The 24,689-nt window shown below is 36.8% G+C and overlaps 1 protein-coding gene across 5 annotated transcripts in view; it reads left to right on the top strand.

Annotated features, from left to right (window-relative positions):
- Positions 1–24,689, top strand: part of LOC138708168 (metal cation symporter ZIP14-like) — a 241,459-nt gene that overhangs the window by 191,162 nt on the left and 25,608 nt on the right. For all 5 annotated transcript variants that reach the window (XM_069838434.1, XM_069838430.1, XM_069838431.1 and 2 more), the window contains exon 2: positions 17,438–17,692. In XM_069838434.1, coding sequence (XP_069694535.1) covers positions 17,438–17,692 — 255 coding nt within the window. The remainder of the gene's footprint in view (positions 1–17,437; positions 17,693–24,689) is intronic.

Raw genomic sequence — 24,689 nt, 5'->3', positions numbered from 1 at the left:
TTGATAAAGCGTCGTAAAATAACCTACTAAAAAAACGAGAGTTGCGCAGTTTTTTGTACTGCAGCGCTGCAAATGTAGCGACGTGTGACCGTACCCTAAGAGTTGCTTTACATTTGGCGGCACGTTGGGAACAATACAGTTGTAATTGTTGATTTCATAATCACCAGAGTGCAGCACCTCTTTGACGTGATGAAAGAAGCTTCCACAGAAATAATATCTGTTTCGTTGTCAAATAACTTACTGTTTTTTAAGGGAAATCAATAAATAGCAATATAAATGTGCAAATGTAGTATCACAAACTATCCTCTTCGCTAAAGATTAACACAGTGGCAAATTTTGAAGAGGACTTATAAATCATGAAAATTGTCCAAAACTGAAACGCAAGTAATGTCTTTCAGAAGCACAGATCGCATTAGAACTTGCATTACACTTCATCTGCTCTTAGTTGTTGATCTCGCACATGGAATTTGTCATGCGTAAACTACAAACAGATACAATTATTCTGTCACTATATTTGGAACTTTTACTCATGTAGACGAACGTATGGCCAACCTTCAAAACACCATAAAGTTCATTTACCACACCTGTAGACCGATTATTTAGTCCTGACAGCTCAGCGACGCGAAAGAGGGGAAGTAATCGGAGGAGTGGGAAGAGTTCGGGAGTAGAGATAAGGGCGAGCAGTCGGTAAAGGGAAGTGAGTGAATAAACCAAACAACCCTTGGCGTAACTAAATGGACTCGCCTGTCCCACGCGCACATCTCCGGTGACTGTCAGGACTAAATAATCGTACTGTACCTGACGAAGGTGTAATGGAGATACGATAAGTATATTATCTAAAAGGGCGGCAGTCCATAACCGTCAGTGTCTATAACTTGGCGAAATTCGAGCGCTCTAAACTTTATTTGCTGTATTTGTTTTGACGTCCATAACTTCCACACAAAACAATAGCATAAGAATAAGTGACCCTAAAAGCGTATTCTTTTCTCTCGAGTGAAGAAAGTGTCCCTAGCGTCTTGGAGCCCACACGATTATTCAGACAAGAGGAAAGAATTGCACACAATATTTTATAATCGTATTTCTTGACGTCGCCAGTGTCTTTAAAACCCCTTCAGTCCGAGAGAAATTGATGTCTTAAAACAAACTAATTCATCTAACGTGAACTGCCAGCACGGTCGGGAAGTTGCATACTTGTTTACGATCCATATTTTTGTTGTGCAATTTTGTCTGGAATTTTGTGTCGTTATATTCGTGCAAGACCCTCATTAGTTTATCATTGTGGACATTACTGTTAAACCCGTTACTGATAATAGCGACCAACTGCGAGAATTCTGTTGTTTTCACTGCCCATTTTCTTAATCACTACACGTGGCGAAACCGATGAACTAACTGAATCATATTTGATTACGTAATGTAAAAGCCTTACTAGGGTATACGACTCTAAAACGAGGAGGTAAGATGAAGTTCCCTATGCACGTGACAAGGTTACAGCTATCTAACTTTATTCTCGGTATTGGATGGTAGTACTGTCGTACAAAGATTTCTGAAAAAAAAAAAAAAATATTATTAGCCTAGTAATGTTGGGGACCGATTACAAATGTTGACTGCAGGGGCAGGGCATGGTCGCGTCCCACGGTCCAATAAGATGCAGCAGATAAAAAAGGGTCCCTGTTTTGTGGGCATAGTTGCTCCCCGTTCCCATCAGGTGGAGAAAAGGGGCATGATATAGTTGCGCTCCGATGAAATAGGAAGAAAAAAAAACATTACAGAAACTCGAGCCTCGTAATCAACCAACCTTATTGATTTCTTATTCGATACAGTTAAAATGAAACACCATAAAGTTGGCAGTAATTTATTAACTGTTTTTCTACTGTTCATGCATTGATTATCGATAGTCTACAGTTATAATGAACACCATGAAGTTGGCAGTACTTTATTAACTGTTTTTCTACTATTCATGCAGTGATTATCGATAGTCTACAGTTATAATGAACACCATGACGTTGGCAGTACTGTATTAACTGTTTTTCTACTGTTCATGCAGTGATTATCGATAGTCTACAGTTATAATGAACACCATGAAGTTGGCAGTACTTTATTAACTGTTTTTCTACTGTTCGTGCAGTGATTATCGATAGTCTACAGTTATAATGAACACCATGAATTTGGCAGTAATTTATTAACTGTTTTTCTACTGTTCATGCAGTGATTATCGATATTCTACAGTTATAATGAACACTATGAAGTTGGAAGTACTTTATTAACTGTTTTTCTACTGTTCATGCAATGATTTATCGATAGTCTACAGTTATAATGAACACCATGAAGTTGGCAGTACTTTATTAACTGTTTTTCTACTGTTCATGCAGTGATTATCGATAGTCTACAGTTATAATGAACACCATGACGTTGGCAGTACTGTATTAACTGTTTTTCTACTGTTTATGCAGTGATTATCGATAGTCTACAGTTATAATGAACACCATGAAGTTGGCAGTACTTTATTAACTGTTTTTCTACTGTTCGTGCAGTGATTATCGATAGTCTACAATTATAATGAACACCATGAATTTGGCAGTAATTTATTAACTGTTTTCTACTGTTCATGCAGTGATTATCGATAGTCTACAGTTATAATGAACACTATGAAGTTGGAAGTACTTTATTAACTGTTTTTCTACTGTTCATGCAATGATTTATCGATAGTCTACAGTTATAATGAACACCATGAAGTTGGCAGTACTTTATTAACTGTTTTTCTACTGTTAATGCAGTGATTTATCGATAGTCTACAGTTATAATGAACACCATGAAGTTGGCAGTAATTTATTAACTGTTTTTCTACTGTTTATGCTGTGATTATCGATAGTCTACAGTTATAATGAACATCATGAAGTTGGCAGTACTTTATTAACTGTTTTTCTACTGTTTATGCAGTGATTATCGACAGTCTACCGTAAAAGTCTATCGATAGTCTACCATGAAGTTGGCAGTACTTTATTAACTGACATATTCAAATGAGTCAGTCGTTAGAATAAGGGGCCTTAGAAATCTTGACATTTTATTAGTGATTTTCACACTGTCTGTGGCATCAAATGAACTGATAAATGCATGTGAATCATTCCACGCTTGTTATAAGAAATCATTCTACCAAGAACATTCAAACCTTCCAGTATTTTTAACTGTTTTAAAAGATATACAAACAAAAACTTATATAACTTTGAACAGCTTAAATTTCAAAAAGAACTGCAATAATAAGACATACCGCGAAAGACTCCGTTTTGAAACCATGTGATCGAGGAATTCAGAAGCGGTAAAACAGATACATGTTCTTAAAGAAATGCAGCTACCACTATAAAATTTTTAACTAATTTATTTATTTTATGACATTCACTTCCGTTGTACTATACCCTCTCCATTATGCTACCTGATTTCAATGCAGCTATCACTATAATATTTTTAAGTAATTTATTTATTTTATTACAGTCACTTTCGTGTGTACTGTGCTCATCGGAGCGTAACTATGCCATGTCCATTCTGCTACCTGATTTCTTCGGGGCGCAACTATGCCACACCGGACTGCAACATGGTACATAGGCCGGGGACGTGAGCTAGTGCGAGGACATTGACTTGGTTCTGCGATCGATTACGCGAATAACAAGGTGAACATAAACAAATCTGAACAGCTCTAAAAGTAAATATAAGCTACATAGCATTACAAAGATATATTTCACGTACATTTCGTTATGTGCAGAAGAATTATCATATTATTCCTGGGTTTGAGTTTCCTCCTTTCTTTTCTTGTGCTACAGTGTCTCTGTATATAATATCACTTGTCACCTCGTATGTTGGTATTACATAATTTGCATTTCATTCACTTCAAAACCCCCACCAAATTCCGCTGTGGCAATCGGTTCCAGATGAGCTGGCGACATCTCTCTCTGCACTAGTGATCATCTAGATAGCCGGGATGTTGGTCCTGAAGTACAATCTGGCTCTGGGAATGAGACTAAGGGTTCACTGAATAATAAATGGCCAGGTGTGAGGAATGCATATTCATTAGGAATGTTGGGTATGGGTGTAATGGGTCTGGGATTCATACATGTGTGAGCAATGTAGACATTTCTTCGAAGGTGAGAAGGAAATTTTCAACAAATTTCTTGAGATGTATCTTCACTGACTTGATGCCTCCCATAATCCTCCGAAGTGCGGTATGTGAGGAGGGTTGAGTTGCCACTCTATGCCTCCCTGTGCTGTGAATGTAGATATAGCTTTTCGTTGCTTCAAATCCTGGATCTCTTGACCGAAAGATGAAGTCTGTATGATGCGGATGATCACTGATAGCGACTTTCGCGTTGTTTCGTTGCTGTACCTCGTTTGACATGGAAGAAGAATTTGAGGACATAGGATATGATGACTCGATGCAACTTGTCCAGTTATACAATGCGTATACTAATTGGCTCCACAGGGGAAGTGGCAAGTAGAACGCTGGGATTCGAGTTGTGTTGGTCTCATGCAGGTACAGTCAATGATCTTGGCCGCATTGAATGGTGGAGGGTGGGAGGGAGCGAGAGAGGAGATGTAATATTCCGACATTCAAACCACCTTTACATCGCTGCCGGGTCGAATACTGCCGCTTACTTCACTGCGGAGCCAGTTCGTATACGCACTGTAAAAGCGGTTGAAAAGATTTTCTGCTTCTGGTTGGTTGCAATCAACATTGTGGACGTAATATTAATGGAAAACATAAACATATATAGGCCTATATAAGTTTTTGTAAAGTAACGCATAATTTCAGTTAAAATTGTATGAAAGGATTTCGAACAAGTAGCTCAGTTAGGTCCAACCTTGTATTAGAAACGAATATTTCTTATGGCAACAAAATATTTTTGCGACTATCTTTGCTCGAGTTACGTCATCGAGAATATTTGTAAATGCACCCTGTAGTAGTTTATACAGTTGTGGCAAAAAAAAAAACCGGACCGACCCTTGTAGCTGATTTCAGAGCTTTGTTAATTCCAGAGCACGATAGACTGGTAAGTAAGACTTTCGTGGTTCGAATCCTGCCTGGGAAGGAAACTTTTTTTTTTGTTCCTTATTCAAATTTATTCCCAATACTTTTCGATTGCAGTGATATTTTACTACTTAATTAACTTATTATTCCCAGAACATGAATTTTACCAGCAATCGAAAAGTATTCGAACCACGAAAGTCTTAGTTACCAGTCCATCGTGCTTTGGAGTGAACAAGACTCTGAAATCAGCTACAAGGGTCGGTCCACTACTGTACATCATCTGAAAGAGCATATGAACTGAATGAAAAGTAAAATTAGTTAGAATGAAGAACAAAGACTGTCAGAATATCAGCTAAGTGTCAATTTCAAGGGCCGCAGTTCCACGCACGCGCTGGTCCTTTTAAATTCGTCCGGAGGTGTTTTAAATTATCTTATGGACAAAATAAGCACAGATTTAGAAAACTGAAATATTATTTCATCTTTTAGAGTTAAAAACAAAATTTCAAATTTCAGTGTTTTTTTTTTCTTCTTTTCGTTATTTTCAACCCTCCATAACCTTAATCTGATGGCTAAGGTGATGTTCTTAAGTGTTTCGTGTGATGCAGAGAATGCATCCCTGAGAAGCTTGTGTTTAGGTTCGTTTCTTTTTGGAAATAATGTAACGTTCTGAGCTCTATTTTTCAGCATTTTTATTTATTTCCTTCAGAATGTTCAAGTATCCAAACTTATCCATCATGCAAGATACTGTATCTGTGTGAGAGGCCATACAATCCCTCCTGTGTGTACTTGAAGATCCCTCCAAACAAATATGTATTTGGACACTGCGGTAGATGTTACACTTGATTTCATCAGACCTTAGAGCAGAGGTATCCAAAAATCATCCTAGTTGTTCGTGCTCTCGATGCTGCCCGCCGAACACAGTGTGCTGTAAGGCTAGAGAAGGGGGAGAGAGCGATCAGTGGGGGATCGCGGCAACGGTGTGCTTATGTTTACAAATAATATCAAAATAATAAGAAATATCATACGTTTTCATATTATTTTGATATATATGAAGCTGGAGCCCCGTCTGTTGCTATTGACACAAGCCATTGCAAATTCAACCTCTTCTGTTCTATGGTGCCTTTCAGTGCCTGGAAAAGTTCTTCTCCAATTGTATTTTGTAATTACATCTAGAAGACATTCAGACACAGTAAGATGTTCATTAACTCCTCGGATGAAAATGGATAGGTGAGCTTTGTCATTTCTATCTGTGCTTTCGTCCAATGCAAGTGAGTAAGCTACAAACTGGTTAGTTGTGGTTTCGACTTCAGATTCAATTACATTTACAATCTTGAAATTCCTCCTCTGAACTGTAATTGGAAACAATTTAATTTTCTTAAACTTTGATTTGTTCTGGACACAGTATTTTAGTAACGTCCTGTATGCACGATTTTACAAATGATGCTTCTGTAAAGGGCTTCATTGATTTTCCAATATTCCAAGCTAGAACATAGCTATGTAGCAAGAAGCTTTTTTTTTTGTTTAAGACTGAGGACTCGTGTGTGATTTGTGTTTGTATTTTCTTATTTTATATTTATCAAAATATTTGTAGGCCTACGTATTTCACCTAACCCTTTACTAAAAACTATATGTTTGTCATGCGGAACTGAGTGTAAACGTTTTGTAATATACTGATTATTTATTGTGTATAACCAAACGTTATACAGATAGCCCCAAAATAAATTATTTTCACATGTCCAACATGCCTGTAATTGTATGATATTCTTTGTGAATAGTAGAGTAGTGTCGTCGCATGTTGAATTTTAACACGCCCTTAAAAATTTTCGAACAAATTAAGCATTTCACATTCTCCCCAGTAACACAAAAATATTTCTCTTCCTATTCATCCTTGATTGTACTACGTCCATGATTAGAAGACATTGTGAAACGGTGGAACACTCCGACCAACACAATGACAATGGCAGTCCGTCACTGCTCTTCGTTTGCGCATAAACATTGAATACTGTACAGGTGGGGATGGGTGAGGCGGAGCGCGCTCAATACGGTTCCGTTCAGGGGCTTACTCGCGAGTAGGCTTTTGGAGACGTCTGCCTTAGAGCTTTGTTCCTTCTCCTTAACATAAAAATTTGACATGCAAACTCAAAACTTATTTCTTGTTTACACATGGTTTCGCCTCGAGGTTTCAAGCCCGGCAGAGGTGGATGGATTTGCAGGGCGGTAATATATGTAGCATGGCTTGGAATTAAAAAATTAAGCCTTATCATTATTTTCATGTTCTTTATGTAACGGAATGTGATAATCCTACTTTTATCACTTCTTGTTTGGGCTTGACATACGTAAGCATGCAATTATGTGTTGTGTTAAAAGGGGAGAAAAAGAAGATATGGATAAGATAGAACGGATATTGCAATGGCTTGCATGGAATCTTGTTTTGCTTAAGGAAACGAAACTTTCGAAGTAAGCCAGCCATTCGCACTATACGACAGGGTCCACATATTTGAGTTTGATGCGACATCTTCAGTTAAGAGGAAGGACCAAGTATGTGTCAAAATTAATTTTTTTTTTTTAATTTTTAGCCTAAAAATTACTTCATGGTATTGACTTCGTTTGAGCGAAATTTCAAGGTCGTTAGGAAGAAATAATTGCCTTTACGCCATTTTTAAATAGCAGCTGCGCTCCAGTTCCTTTACTCTGTGCTCAAACTTCTTTGAATATCCGGAATTTCTTTATTTTACATTTTTCAACATTTAATATGCAATATCTCAGACAATAATAGAGATAATTGAATACAATTTTCAGGGCATATTCTCACATTATACATGAATAATTCTGCAAGAGGAAATTGACAAATTGCAAATTAAAGAATAAGTTACAAATAGACGTGCAGTTTTTTCTTTTTTTTTCATAAAAATTCAAAATAAAAATATATTTAAAAAATAAAATTTCTAAAAAAAAAGAGAGAGAGAGAGATTAGCAGTCTTTTAGCTTTCATTTAAGACAAAACTTGTGATTCTGTGATACTCTTGAGAGCAGATATATCATTTTTTATAACGCTGCACATTTGTTTTGCATTCTTTTATATCTATGACTGTATCATAAAGGGCAAAAGTGAAAATGTTGTATTTAAAATACTTTATACATTGATATGAAACTATGTCAGGAAAGTAGAGACTCTGCTTAAAATAATATGAGAAGAGATATTTTCCTGTAGGTCCTTCCCCTTAAATAAAATTAATAGATGTAAAATAGTGTTACAGAACGCAGAACTGCACGCATTGTATTCTTCACCTGACATAATTAGGAACATTAAATCCAGACGTTTGAGATGGGCAGGGCATGTAGCACGTATGGACGAATCCAGAATGCATATAGTGTTAGTTCGGAGGCCGGAGGGAAAAAGACCTTTGGAGAGGCCGAGATGTAGATGGGAGGATAATATTAAAATGGATTTGAGGGAGGTGGGATTGGATTAATCTTGCACAGGATAGGGACCAATGGCGGGCGGCAATGAACCTGCGGGCTCCTTAAAAGCCATTTGTAAGTAAGTTTTGTAAGATATAAAATAGTTTCTCTAAATTCCAAGCAAATGTAGGTAATAGTACCCACAATAGACGTCATGTTCAGCAATTTTATATCTACAAATAAAAAAATAGTTGTGAAACAGCCTTTGGAGGGCCAAGGCCTACTAACAGACTGCTGGCCTAATGAATGGGATTGAAGGTCAGACTCGGAACGAATCCTAGCCCTTAGGTTTGCTTTGGCTCATTATGCGGCCTATTGTGACAGGTGACCTGGGTGGCAATCTTGAAGCCGATGCTGACAGGTTGGACATCTGCTTCAGGTCCTATCCTATCCTCAAACGAGTAAGCCCCAAGCTCTTCCTGTATCAGCATCGGAAACCCGTACTTCACTCCAGCGTATTTCTAACTATGGCAAATCTATACTAATAATAAATCTGTAGCCAAAATTTTTTTATGGTAATTTTCGATTTTCCAACAATAATTGGTGTTAACATGTATAATTAATCATTCTGAAACCGAAAATCGCTTTTTTGAATTTTTTGTTTGTATGTCTGTCTGTCTGTCTGTCTGTCTGTCTGTCTGTCTGGATGTTTGTTACCTTTTCACGCGATAATGACTGAACCGATTTATATGAAAATTGGAATATAAATTAAGTTCGTTGTAACTTAGATTTTAGGCTATATGGCATTCAAAATACTTTATTCAAAAGGGGGGTTATAAGAGGGTCTGAATTAAATAAACCGAAATATCTCCCTTATTATTGACTTTTGTGAAAAATGTTACATAACAAAAGTTTCTTTAAGAATGATTTCCGATAGGTTTCATTCCAGGCAAAATTTTGATGGGACCAAATTGCACCAAAAACGGATGTTCTTTGAACCAAATGATCATATTTTAATTATTTGCATGTAATAACAATTAAGAAACATGTTAAAGGAATTATCATTGCAATAAATGAGTTGTCTCTGGACCAAAATAATCGCATTTTAATTATTTAAATACAATTTAAATTAAGTGACATATTAAACGATTTATCCTTCTATCAAACACGAATGTTCCCTGGACCAGATGTCCTATTTTAATTATGTAATTACTTTATATTTATTTCTAACAAGTGCAGCGGAGCGCATGGGTACAGCTAGTTACGAATAAAATGAAAGAGAGGTGAAGATAATGAGAGAGGGAAGCAGGAGTTACCCGAGAAAAACCCTCTGCAACGTCTGCTTTGTACACCACAACCTGGGCACAGATCTGAAAGGCGGGGTATTTCAATTTATTTAATTCAGGCCCCCTTATTACCCCCCTTTTAAATAAAGTATTTTGAATGCCATATAGCCTAAAATGTAAGTTACAACGAACTTAATTTATATTCTAATTTCCATCGAAATACGTTCAGCCATTATCGCGTGGAAAGGTAACAAACATCCAGACAGACAAAAAAAAAAAAAAGCGATTATTTTCGGTTTCAGGATGGTTAATTATACATGTTAAAACGAATAATTTTTGGAAAATCGAAAATTACCAGAAACATTTTGGCTACAGATTTATTATTAGTATAGATTCCTCGTAATGTCGTAATAATATTTGATTTGGCTTGGAGGGTGAGGAGAGCATGTTACACTAAACTCGGTATGCGTAACACTAAAATCGCTTTGCTGCGTATGTTGTATCCTAAATAATGCAAATCGTGTAATTATGTGTCAATATTCAGCAGTAATAATTGATCATTTTTGTAGAAGATTTCGCCATTACAGACGATTTTTAATCATATTCTTCTCCTCGAAAGTATTGAATAACGTACCAATAACGCTACTGATTTTCTTAAGACAAGACAAACTAAGAACTATGCTGGTTTAATAATAATAATAATAATAATAATAATAATAATAATAATAATAATAATATCTGAAAGTGGAAGCGATACCGGTAGTTAACTTTCAGCAATTAAAACGAATTAGAGGGAACTAAATCTGAAGGAAAAACACGGAACTGAAAAACAATCAAGTTGCCAAAGTAAATGAACCAGCTGAAGATTGTAGTTTGAAAGCAAACTTTTCAATTGAACAAATCCAGGCTTTCGGGAAACAAAATTGTGAATTCAATTAAATCACACTGAAAATATGCATACTGTTATTTAACAAGTCATCAATAAATCTCAAATAAGACTATAATATGCTTGGCATGTTTATAATCTTCGCACTCCATCAGTAATGCAAAATTAATCAAAGAATTTTCACGATATACAATGCTTAGCAATGGAGCTATTCGTAATTTAATAGAACTGTGAGGCGAACCTAGCGGCAGAAATTGTAAGGATACTCCGAGTCCCAGTTTCGTTCTCTCTATGCCCCAGCTTATAGAATATTGGCCCATCACACACTTGAAGAGATCTCGCTAGCGAGAAGTGTGTAGCGAGGAAAGTCAAAGATTGATGACATGGATTCAAACGGTCGTCCACACACTGGAAGAGATTCTCGTTCGAGGCGAAAACCTCGAGCGAGTTTCTCGCTGTTATCGGTAGCTCAGCGAATTTTCTTGACACATTTATCAAAGATGTTTGACATTTATACTCATTGACGATTGAATGTAGGAAAAGATGAAGTAATATCAAGGTGGCGTTGAATTTATTGTATTGTTTTTATGGACATTGACAATGAGAAAAGATGGCTGATAATAATAATTGCAGTGAGAAACTTATTGAACTTGTACGATGTCACCCGTAGGCCTATTTATATGATACACGAGATTAAAACTATATAAAAAAAGAAATTTAAAGAAGAAATATGGAAACAAATATCAGATCTGAAAATAACTAGGGCTATATTTTATTTTGATGAGCCTTAATACAGTAGTATTAATTATAATATCTGAAATTGTATTTATATGTCTTAACAGTTTACATAATTTTAATTAGAACATAGCAAAGAATTCTCTGTCATATCATGAATTGCAAAAACTGATGTCTATTCAACCTGAAATAAAGCCTAAATGTATCATTATCCAAATCCGAAAGACCGAAATCAGTGACCGAAACTCGCCTTTATCTTCGAGAGATACAATGTGATTTCTTATCCAGATTTTTCTGGCTTTAAAGGTCTATATGTCCTTTCAATTAACAAAATATGTTCGTATAACTTCATTCCTTCATCATCTGAAGATTCAGATTCAACATAGTGGCGCTCGTATAGTAGGATTTTTCAAAGGATCCCCAGTCGGTCTCTTTTGTTGCTAGAAGAACTTAGCCGCACGGTCCACCCCGGTCATTAAGGGACGCGTGCGGAAATTTCTAGGCGCGCAGTTGTCACGTTTTACATTGACTTCGCCACGTGGGTATGAAACAATCGTATATTTATTTCTATACAACAAATTGTACTTTAATTCAATCAATCACGAATTAATGAATGGTTAATTTTGAGTTACTATGTGCATAAATCCGTTATAGAATCATTGTACGGTCAACTTCTTCAAACTAATATATTTTCATACTTAGACTATATCAATAATAATAATAATAATAATAATAATAATTATTATTATTATTATTATTATTATTATTATTATTATAACACCGAAAGAATATTGTCAATTTGTGTTTCGTGTCTAAATTCGCAGCGAAATCTGAAATGTTATGTAATAAAGTATGACATTTTTCTTCTCTTACCTCTATTCGTCGTCACTCTCTCCTTAATGAATCACAAATCTCCCTTGGTTACTGTCCCTGTCGTGCTCCGTTTTAATTTCATGTTGAACACAGGAGGACCAATTATGAGGACCGATTGTTGCAGCTCCATCACGCAGAAGTTAACACACTAGACTCAAGTCGCGATAATATTGTTTTTCCTAACATTAGACTTCAGTTGATGCCCGAGGTTGCGGGTTTGATCCCGGGCTAGGTCGATGGCGTTTGTGTGCTTAAATGCGACAGGCTCATGTTAGTAGATTTACTGGCATGTAAAAGAACTCCTGCGGGATAAAATTCCGGCACACCGGCGACGCTGATATAACCTCGGCAGTTGCGAGCGTCGTTAAATAAAACATAACATTTAACATTCCCAAAGGATTTAGAACACAGTGGTACGGAGGAAATCGTAACACAACGTGTCCATATGAGGCTGCGAGCTCCTCCACTGCATGTTTCTTACTGCATGGCTGATTTGATAGCCTGCAACATAACTCCCTTGATGGGGATGGGGTTGGGCAGGGTTATATTATTGTCCTAATAAAGTTAATTATGTCTTTAAAATTGCTGTTCATCTATCATTGCTATCTTGGGGTTGTAAACAACTAAGTAATTTACAATATACTCCACGAATAATAATAATAATAATAATAATAATAATAATAATAATAATAATAATAAAAATAAAATTACAGAAGACTTTCAAATAGCGAACAAAAACACTTGTGAATTGTTTGAACATATTAAGAAAGACTGCAGTTAGTGTTAGCATTCAGGGGAGAATTGGCAACATTTATGTTTGCCTCAGAAAGCGGAAACAGAGATTACCCCATCCCCCGAGTGGGCAGAAAAGGTTGGCGGGACCGTCTTACTTCAAAAGACAACCGCTCAGCGTGCGGTAGCCTCTGTCTTTAACTGGGGATGCATAGAGCTAGCCTACTATACATCATTTGTAGAGTACGACAATATGCTGGGTGAACAGTATAGAGCACAAGTCGCGCGGCGCGGCCTTGAGTCCCCACCTCCGCGCGCATAGAGCCGTGAAACCTGTACTGCTCTATACTGTTCACCCAGTACATAACCTGTACTGTTTCTCCCAACGAGTGCTTACTACAATCAGAAAAAACCCCCTACGCGAGACCTCCCCAAGTGTGTGGAGGAGAGCTCTTCACCTCTTTCTCGCTAACGAGATCTCAAGTGTGTAACGGCCTTACGTAAGCAACGCTTCATACATACACGCAACGATCCCAAAACATGAAAACACGACATTACAGCCAGCCAATGAGATGGGCTGACAGGACATTTTTAAATAAACCGAAGAAGAAGGTTGGTTTCCCGCCTAGTTTCTTGCAGTACAGTTGTTTAGTCTGTTATGCTGTGATCGTTGCTTACGAGATTCGTTCCAACAGTCTGGAACCGTCCGTGTGAGCATGCGCAGTACAGGAAAAGCGTTCCAACATACTCCAAACCAGTTGTGAACCGGGAACATGTACTGTAGTCGGGCGTTCCAACCAAAGACGTTATATGTAGGTTCCAACAAACTTTTGACACGGGACCGGAACGGTCAGAAGTAGTCAGCGGATTGAGGCATGTCACAGTCTACTATATACAGTCACGAAGCTTGAGTTTTGAGGGTGCTAGAAACAATAGACTGTGACGGTACTATTTTGCATTGCCTGCAATGAGGCGATATTAGCGATCCTAGTGGTGAGGAACTACCTAATGTTTGCATATTTACTACGTATTGAGCTTCACGACTGTATATACTAGACTGTGGGCATGTACTGATGATTGCGTCTCATTTCAGCATGAAACTTTGACTAAAACCATCGTAAATAACGTACATAAATTAATAATAAAAAACTACTTTTAGATGAGAGTCCCCAGTACACTACATCGAATTAGCGGAATTCTTGCCTTCCATTTTTTTTGTTATCTCTTTATAGAAAATTATCGAAATTTTGTTTTCTGCAATTTCAATTAGCTGCAAAACAATATTTAAGTAGCCCTTTCTTAGCTAAGATGATCACAGTTATAGCACAGTCTACTATATACAGTCACGAAGCTTGAGTTTTGAGGGTGCTAGAAACAAAAGACTGTGACGGTACTATTTTGCATTGCCTGTAATGAGGCGATATTAGCGATCCTAGTGGTGAGCACCTAACTAATGTTTGCATATTTACTACGTATTGAGCTTCGCGACTGTGGTTATAGCATCTCTGGATTTAGTACATGATGATCCGAAAAAAGCGTTCCAAAATCATCGAGTAGCAGTTACCTAACCAGCGCATGCGCATAAGATGACCCATGCTTCGTACATGAACCAAAGACGACATGAACTGATACATGAACAGTCTAAAGTGGTTCCCGCGTAACGCCAATTCCGCCGCTCGGAGCGCTGTTCGATTCTAGATATTCCTAGTAGAACACTTATATGACATTGGCATTTGGGACATTTGAAGGACTCACCGTTGTTTGTTAAATGCCTCGTACAATTTATATGGTCAATAAACGTAATTTCAAAACTTTTATTTTCAATTATATTAAAATAAATGACTGTCAATCTTGATATTAAAATATATTACATATTATAAACTAAGGCATTACCTCTCTGTTGTTCAATTCATACACCACACCTTTTCGTAAATAATGAAAGAAACGTAATACATCTTACATGAACACTGTAGTCTACCCTTTTCACGTGTTTATTATTATTATTATTATTATTATTATTATTATTATTATTAATTTCCAGTGAATTAAGGTACTGTATTGTCTTTCATTTCCCTGAATTCATAATTTAATCATTTGTAAGTGGGCCTAATTTTTCCCTTTCTTTTTTAAAAAAATATACTGACGTTGAAGTGCTATGATTTTTACTAATGAAAACTGCAGTCATATTGCGTGATAAGTACAATTGTGCGATTTTACTTGCACACCTTTTAGTAGTGAAATATCTAATAGGTCTGCTGATTAATCTGTAGTTGATAGTAATAGCAAATGCTTTAATATTTTAGTGTGTGTAAACAGTTCTTAAATGGAAGTTAGAATTTTTAATTAGGAAGTCAGTCTGCAATATATGGGATTAGACATGATTTCTGGATTTCACGATTTCTCAAAACATAAACAAATATCTCAGAATTCTCAGGGAATTTTTTTATATAGAATATTGTCTCCCATAGGCACATGCACATTTGCTCTCCCCGATCCCCATTTCTCTTTTAGTAATGTCTACATCTCGTTCCCCTGAGGTGTTTTCTGTCGTCACTCATGACGTCAATTTCATGAAAGCATAAAGAAAAATCTTCGGTACATCATACGGTGATACTTGTACCTTATCACAACGAATAATAATTATTGTAGTAATTATTATTTATTTTTCACTCGTAATGTCGTAATAATATTTGATTTGGCGTGGAGGATGAGGGGAGAAGCCTACATTATACTAAACTCGGCACCCACAACATTAAAATCGAATTGCTGCATATTCATTCATTTCATTTAGTGTTATGTCCAAGAGCAGGTCTTTCACTGCAAACCCAGCTTTCTCCAATCTTTCCTATTTTCTGTCTTCCTCTTTGTTCCCTCATATGATCCATATATCTTAATGTCATCTATCATCTGATATATTCTTCTACCCCGAACTCTTCTCCCGTTCACCATTCCTTCTAGTGCATCCTTCAGTAGGCAGTTTCTTCTCCGCCAGTGACTCAACCAGTTCCTTTTCCTCCTCTTGGTCAGTTTCAGCATCATTCTTTCTTCACGCACTCTTTCCAACACAACTTCATTTCTTATTCTGTCTGTCCGCACGTTCGTAGTCCACACCTGTGGAGTAACGGCTAGCGCGTCTGGCCGCGAAACCAGGTGGCGTGGGTTCGATTCCCGATCGGGGCAAGTTACCTGGTTGAGATTTTTTCCGGTGTTTTCCCTCAACCCAATATGAGCAAATGCTGGGTAACTTTCGGTGCTGGATCCCGGACTCATTTCACCGGCATTATCACCTTCATCTCATTCAGACGCTAAATAACCTAAGATGTTGATAAAGCGCCGTAAAATAACCTACTAAAATAAAAAGATCCACACGTTCCCTTCTTCTCCATATCTACATTTCAAATGTTTCTATTCGCTTTTCTTCAATTCGGCGTAGGCCTAATGTCCATGTTTCTGCCCGATACAATGCCACACTCCATACAAAGCACTTCACTAGTCTCTTCCTTAGTTCTTTTCCCAGAAGTCCACAGAAGATGCTCCTTTTTCTGTTAAAAGCTTCCTTGGCCATTGCTATTCTCTTTATGACTTCCTGCCAGCAGCTCATCTTACTGCTTATAGTACACCCCAAGTATTTGAAGCTGTCCACTTGCTCTACTACTTGCTGCGTATGTTGTATCCTAAATTATGTACATTGTATGTGTGTCAATATTCAGCAAATAATTAACTATTGTCGTAGAATATTTCGCCATTACAAATGATTTTTAATCATATTCTTTTCCTCGAAAGTATTGAATAACGCTACTGATTGTCTTACGGCAAGACAAACTAAGAAAGATACTAGTTTAATGATGATAATGATAATAATAATAATAATAATAATAATAATAATAATAATAATAATAATAATCTCTGAAAGTAGAAGACACCGGTAGTTCAATTTTTATTAAAGGGAACGAAATCTGAAGGAACACGGAACTGAAAACAATCAACTTGCCAAAGTAAATGAACCTGATGAAGAATGTAGTTTGAAAGCAAAATTACTTACGGGAAACAAAATTGTAAATTCCATTAAATCACAATGAAAATCTGCATACTGTTATTTAATAAGTCATCAATAAAAATCAAATAAGACCGTAATATTCTTGGCACGTTTATGATCTTCGTACTCGATCAGTAATGCAAAATTAATCAAAGAATTTTCACGATACAATGCTCAGTAATGGAACTATTCATCATTTAATAGAACTACGAGGCGAACCTAGCGACAGAAATTGTAATGACTTTCCGAGTCCCAATCTTTCTTGATTCATGCTATGCGCCAGTCTGTGAATTCTCGTAAGCAGCAGCTGTGATTTCGTTGCACAAGGAAATGGCGACTTTTGAAGTACTGTTGTTATTGGAAGTTTTCTTATCTCACACATGCCTTGCAGTTGATCTTACTTGTCATCTTAACACTGAGAATAAGTCAATATATTATTGATTTTAATTGTATGATTTCTTTTGTTATTTCAGATGGCTTCCCGGTCATTCGTCATAATGGTCATCTTACTGTGCTGGCAAGTTGGAATTCAATCGGACAGTGTAGAAATAGAATCTGTCTCCCTCCTACTTCGGAAGTATGGGTCAATGGGACTTCTCACTGTTGAACAATTTCAACATATTCTCGACCGAATATATAATTGCTCATATGATGGTAGTAATACAGACATTGCCAACTTTCAAGTTCAGAACTGTACACCGAAAGAAGACTGCAGCCATGGCAACAATGTAAGTTCTTTAAATTTGAATATAATTCCTTAGCTAGTACTTTCAGGTGTGAAACGAGCGTTGAGTGACTTCCGCCGAATTTGAAATAGACACCGACTCACTTGAACTGCCAACATAGAAAACAAAAAATCACTACCTGGTCAAGAGCGCCACGCTCAATCGCTTTCACCTTCATCTTGTTAATAAAAGCCTAAACTAATCTAACCTAACCTAACCTGTCACTAAAATCCTAAACTAACCTAACCTAACCTGTCACATATTCGCCTATACAAGGCATAAGAAAAGCCTAAACTATCCTAACCTAACCTGTCACAGTTTCGTATATGCAGAGCATAATAAAAACCTAAACTAACCTAACCTAACTTAACCTGTCACAGATAAGTACGTAAGACATAAAGTCTAAACTAATCTAACCTGTCATAACACACTCCATTTTCTTACCCCTACACACTTCCCTGAGGTATGAATGTGGCCGAATTTCTATCCCGCTGGAATATTGCAAACTAGCCTGAAACATTCGTAATGTTTCGTAAGTCATGTTGGTACGACATGTAAGACGGCTGAAGATTCATATATCCGCAATGGGAAAAGAAGTCACTCAACGCTCGTTTAACCCTTCCAGGTCTGTCCATTTTCATCTCCACACCCTTAAAACTAGCTAGCAGGCGTAGATATATGCAAAGTCTGGTTCTTCTAATCCGTCATTAAGATCACCACTCGCAACATGCTGTGGACAGGGTGCAAATTTACATGACAGTGTCCACACCTGTGGAGTAACGACTAGCGCATCTGGTCGCGAAACCAAGTGGCCCGGGTTCGAATCCCGGTTGGGGCAAGTTATCTGGTTGAGGTTTTTACCGGGGTTTTCCCTCAATCCAATATGAGCAAATGTTGGATAACTATCAGTGCTGGACCCCAGACTCATTTCAACAGTATTATCTCCTTCACTTCATTCAGACGCTAAATAACGTAAGATGTTGATACAGCGTCGTAAAATAACCCACTAAAAAAACATGACGGTTAGGGGATTTCCCCCCTCTATAGAAAGTTTCTCTCTACATATTAAAAGTTATTACTGAAAGGAATGTCTGGACAAATTTTAATTTTTTCCAAGAAAATAATATTTAACTTTTGGATACCAATAGATTCTTATATGAAACGCAAGACAAGGAACTCTACTGTCGTCAGTTTTCTCGCAGGTTGGTTGACAATGTCAATAAAATTCAAGATTTTCTCACAACAGGTTTTCTTTTTGGTAATTTCCTAGAAGACGATGCTCATGGTAAGAAAGAGTCGGTAGTAGTAGTAATAATTCATAAATAATGACAAATGTGTGGAAAAACGTTTCGTCTTTGTCCGTTTTCTTCTTCTCTTTCTTCCTCTTTTCTTTCTCTCTCTCTCTCTCTTTCTTTCTTTCTTTACCTTCTTTTTCCTTCCTTCCTGTAAGTAACTCACATTTGTTTCGCATTTTCTTAACTCTATAGATGATTTCTAATGTTATACATTGTAATTATTGTATATCAAATTTGTTACTTTACCTGGACGAAGGCCTGGGAAGCGCAGTCGGTATAGTGGTGGCCTTCTGAGCTCGAGGTTGCAGGTTCGATCCCGACCCAGGTCGATGGCATTTAAATGTGCTTATGTGACAGGCTCATGTCAGTAGATTTACTGGCATGTGAAAGAACTCCTTTGGGACAAAATCCTGGCATACCGGCGATGCTGATATAACCTCTGCAGTTGCGAGCGTCGTTAAATAAACTATAATTTTAATTTAACCTGGACGAGAATCGAACCATGGTGAGTATCCTCTTCATCCTCCATATCAATACTCAACCAAGTGAACTTTCACAGCAAGTTGAAAAAGATACAAAAATGTTTCTATTCGTATTACATAGTCATAAAACGTATAATAACATATGACAGTAGTAATACACACAACAGTTTTCAAAAATAGATAACTTTACTAATTGTAACTAAAAATATGGAAAAATACTAATTGAAACCTACAGATGTACTTTCATTTGTTTAGTGAGTGACAGCAATGCAATATTTATTTATGTATTTATTTATTTTGGTGTAGTTAAGGCCATGAGGCCTTCTCTTCCACACCACCAGAAATACAAATACAATAATAGAAATAAAAAGAAAAAAAATACACTATAAACAAAGTAAAGCCACACAAAAATATACACAGGTTACAGTCACACAAACTTTAAATGAGTGATTAAGTATCATAATATATGTCTACAGAAAGAATAGCTGTCAGTGAAGAAAGTAAAAGTACGTGTAGCAACATTTCGTGGTTGAAGTTACGAGCATTAATAAGAAGCATTTAAAGTTCTGTACAATTTGTACAACTTCACTGGTTAATTCCAGTTGTAGTAGAAAAAGAATGTGAAAATTGCGGTGCTAAAAATAAATTTTCTAAACAGAAGAAATCGAATCAAAATATTCTATTTATTTTCAAGTGCAGGAAAACTATTTCGGCTGCTAGTAATACATGGTTTCAAAACGCGAAGTAATAGAAGAGTAGAAGTTGACGATGAATGAAACAAGGTATGTTCATATTTATTTTCCTATATTTTATTTACAAAAAAAAAAAAAAAACTTTATTAAATAATTTATGTAACATTGTTGATTTCAATCTCTGACATCACACATGAATGACGTCATAGAGAACTCTCTTCCCGTGAGCATCATCTTCTAGAAAATTACCAGTTTTTAAAACACAATGAGGCGCTAAATCAACAACAGTGGCTACTGAGAACTCATTTCATTTTATGGAACGTTCCAGCTATAAGTACCAGTTTATTCTTTATTTGGCCCCTGGGTGGCACAGTGCTTGAGCGACTGCCGGCAACTAGGCCCTTAAACTCATGGCGCTTCATCAAATTAAAATTTACACGCATACCTACTGACCATAATATGTTGTTTCTAACGTTAATTATTCGGACCCACTGGAGCCGGAATTCATTGCCAACTGTTCTCTACCTATCTCACTCTAGGCAACAACCGTACACCTTTTGATGGAGAAGTAAGAGCCATGTGTACTGTTGTGAAACAACTGTTGTGCAGGTCCTTCCCATTTCCAAACATTGTCCTCCTCAGTGACTCAAAAGCAGCGATATTTGCAATTGGAAACTACTTACTACAACCAGCTAATGATGACATTCAACAATGTAGAGAAGACATCAAGAAACTAAATAAAATTGTACATCTGCAATGGATACCTTCTCACTGCGGTATTGCTGGGAATGAAGCAGCAGACTTTCTGGCAAAGAAAGGAACAACTATCCCTCTTTCATATTCTAACATGCTGCCATTCCATAGAGCATCTACAAATATAAGCAGTCGAGTGAGACAATGTTTCCATAGGAGTTTGGAGGAACAAATTAAAGATAAACAGTGGAAGGACGCACTAAACTCCACTCTCCCTGAATGGCCCAGAAGAGAAGCTGTTGCGACGTTCCACACCGCAGTAGGTCATGACTGTCTGGCTAATCACCTCCACTGCCTGGGTGTATTATCCAGCCCCCACTGCATGCTCTGTGAATGTTCAGGCAACATGGATAGGTACTGGGAGGCCAGAGAAAGAATGCAGCAGTGCTGACATCCTCTCCTTCATAGTTTCACTTGCACAGTGTTCACTTTATTTCGTTTTCTTTCCTTTTAGTTTTTATCGCCATTGTACGACCAATGACTCTAGTCAAATGCCACTGCATTAAATTAAAAAAAAACATTAATTGTTATATGTTATATTAATTACAGAATTTTGTACTCACCCTTATGACAATAGCTGTTGGAAGTGTTGACCATTTGCGCTATACACAGTTCACATCGCTGTAAAAAACCATCGTTCACATTCATGAGTCCCACTGCACTGATTTATCTAATTGCGTCACGAATGTTTTTGAAATTCCGGTCTCCTGTGCTACACGTCTAACAGGCTTTTCAGGTGTATATTCCAAAGCAGCTCCAACTTCGTCAGTGTTTACTTCTGTAAGCACACGAGATTGTGATTGTTTTTTTCTGTCAATTACACAACCTGTTTCAATAAACTTTTTCACTAATTATTTTATTGGCTGAGTGGCACAGCATGACGCAACACAACACGACTCCTCAGACTGACTAGTCATTGAAATGTTATGTGAGATATTGAACACCGAGAGAGGGGCCAGCGGCCAACGAATAAACTGGTACCGGTACTTATCACTGGAATGCTCTGTATATGGACACAATGACAAAAAACTTTTGTGAAATATTATAAACACCTTTCATAGGTAGCGTTACCTTAAGTCTGTATTTTATATGGACAGTTTGTATTTTAAGACCCATGTCCGTGTCCGTGTCTGTATCATATTGTACAAATAAAAAATGACGAAATGTCTGTATGGAAGATTGGAGTATGTTGGATTTTTAGTGAAATACCTGCTCTTGGGCAGAAAACTATGAATGAATTTTTGAGAAAACAAATATGTTGTTGTTGTTGTTGTTTTCTAATGCCAGGCGTTTGAAAATAAAGTCATTTGACCTCTTGCACTCCAATATTTTTCAAAGATATTATCATGACCAGCTACTGAAGCACAGATTTTGAGGTGTTCCGAGTCCATTTCTTGGTTTGAGTTGCATAATGGGCAGTTAGGGGACTGATATATTCCAATTCTATGCAGGTGTTTGGCCAAACAATCATGGCCTGTTGCCAATCTAAATGCAGCTACAGACAATTTTCGTGGTAAATCGGGAATTAATTGTGGATTTTGATGCAGAGAGTTCCATTTTTTCCCTTGGGATTGAGTTATCAAATTTTGTTTGTTTAAGTCTAAGTATGTAGATTTAATAAATCTCTTCACAGAGGAATATGTAGATTTAGTAACAGGTCTCTATGTAGCAGTGCTGCCCTTCTTTGCTAAAGCATCTGCGTTCTCGTTTCCCAGGATTCCACAATGGGATGGTATCCATTGGAATACAATTCTTTTATTGAGTGATATTAATTGAGAGAGCATTTTAGTTATTTCTGCTGTTTGAGATGAAGGTGTGTGTTTAGAGACGATTGATAGAATAGCTGCTTTGGAGTCTGACAGTATAACTGCATTCCTAAATTTATTGATGTGGTGTAGAAGATTCCTGAGACATTCACTTATTGCAATGATTTCACCATCAAAACTTGTTGTTCCATATCCAAGAGATCTCTAAAGTGAGAAGAGACAGCACATAACACCTGCACCGGCACCTTGTTCTCTGGAGATCAAGGATCCATCGGTGTATAAATGAAGCCAGTTTTGTGGAGGGTACCTAATATTAGTTGTCTCTAAAGACAATTGTTTCAGTTTTTCAGTGTTTACTTCTGATTTCAGTGTTTCTTCTGTTAAATTTAGATTATATTCTATATTTAATGGAGTTAAAGGGTTTGGTTTAATTTGTAAGTTTTCTTTTAAATTCGGGATATTGATTTTCTGTTTTAATTCTTGAACAATGGACATGAAACTTTTTTGAGTTTTCAATCTACAGAGAGGGCTGTATGAATGCCAATTGTTTCCTGGTAATCTGATAAGCTTTTCATATTGAATCAGTGCTTTTTCTTCTATTGTCATTTTGATGCTGTTAATATTAGTGAGGAATCTCATAGAATCTATTGGAGTTGTTTTGATTCCACCAGTAATGAGTCTGAGAGCTTGGTTTTGAACATATTCTATGTCGTTTATGAAAGGTGAAGTAATTAAAATTTCTCCGCAGTATGTCAGCACTGGCTGTATAAACATTTTGTATGTAGTGTTCAAAGTATTCCTAAAGCATCCCCATTTCTTTCCTGCTAGTCTTTTTAGAAGGGAGAATCTTTTACGAGCTTTTTCAGAAATGTATTTCAAATATGTCCATATTTTTGTATCCAGAATTATGGTGACCCTATCTATATAGGAGTCGACTTAATTCCACAGACAGTTCGAGAATATAGAATTTTTGAAGAAATAAACACAAGTGCAATAGGTAATTCGTTAAAAGTTCTTATTGAAATAGTTAAAATAATTCTGATCTCATCACAATGTGAACAAGGTTACAGTAACAATGAACAATACTTAAGCAAAAACAGGGAACCGAAAGCACATTGAAACACTTTTATCTGTGATGTTTATAGTAAATAATGGCAAAAATCTGTGCCGCTATGTGGTCAGCATTCTGCAACTGATTCTGCTCACAGAAAAGAAACAAATCAGACTTCAGCTCATTCAAGCCAACTATTGTGACTCTATTAGACTTATACGAGTTATTTATTCATAGTTTTCTGTCCAGGGGCAGGTATTCACTGCAAACCCAACATTTTCCAATATTTCCTATTTGTCTCTGCATACATCTTGATGTTGTCTATCACATGATATCTTCTTCTGTCCCGAACTTTTCTTCTGTCCACCATTCCTTCCAGTGCATCCTTCAGTAGGCTGTAACCAGTGACCCAGCCAATTTTTTTTCCTCTTCCTGATCAATTCCAGCATTATTCTTTCTTCACCTACTCTTTTTAGCACAGCTACATTTCTTAGTCTGGCTGTCTATTTCACATGCTCCATTCAACTTTTACCATGAAAAGACGCATCATGCCATGTTTGCAGATTTTCTTGGGAAAGATAAATGTGGTAGCTTCCCATTGCTTTTCACACACCACGGTGTCTTTCGCATCTATAAAGATTCCAGGGGCCCCAGCAGATTTTGCAATTTACTGCAAGTGTTAAATGTCTGTTTTGTCAGGGCTTTTTAGACCCAATCAGAAACTGGGGAATCCCGATCAGGAATTTATTAGATTATTTTCAGACAACGTTTATAATTCATTGCCTTATTTATTCTCACTTCTGTTATTTACATTTCCACTTCATGTGTTTCACGATGATACTTTCTGTAATAATAAATTAATAATAATTTTTTTTTAAGGTATTCTCTATTTAAAATTCCTCACTCATCAGAAATCTTAATTCGCACCCTTGCTGTAGATGAATATTGGACCCACTGAATT

The sequence above is a fragment of the Periplaneta americana genome, chromosome 10, assembly GCF_040183065.1.
Source record: "Periplaneta americana isolate PAMFEO1 chromosome 10, P.americana_PAMFEO1_priV1, whole genome shotgun sequence".
NCBI lineage: Eukaryota > Metazoa > Arthropoda > Insecta > Blattodea > Blattidae > Periplaneta > Periplaneta americana.
This window is presented reverse-complemented; position numbering and strand designations above follow the sequence as displayed.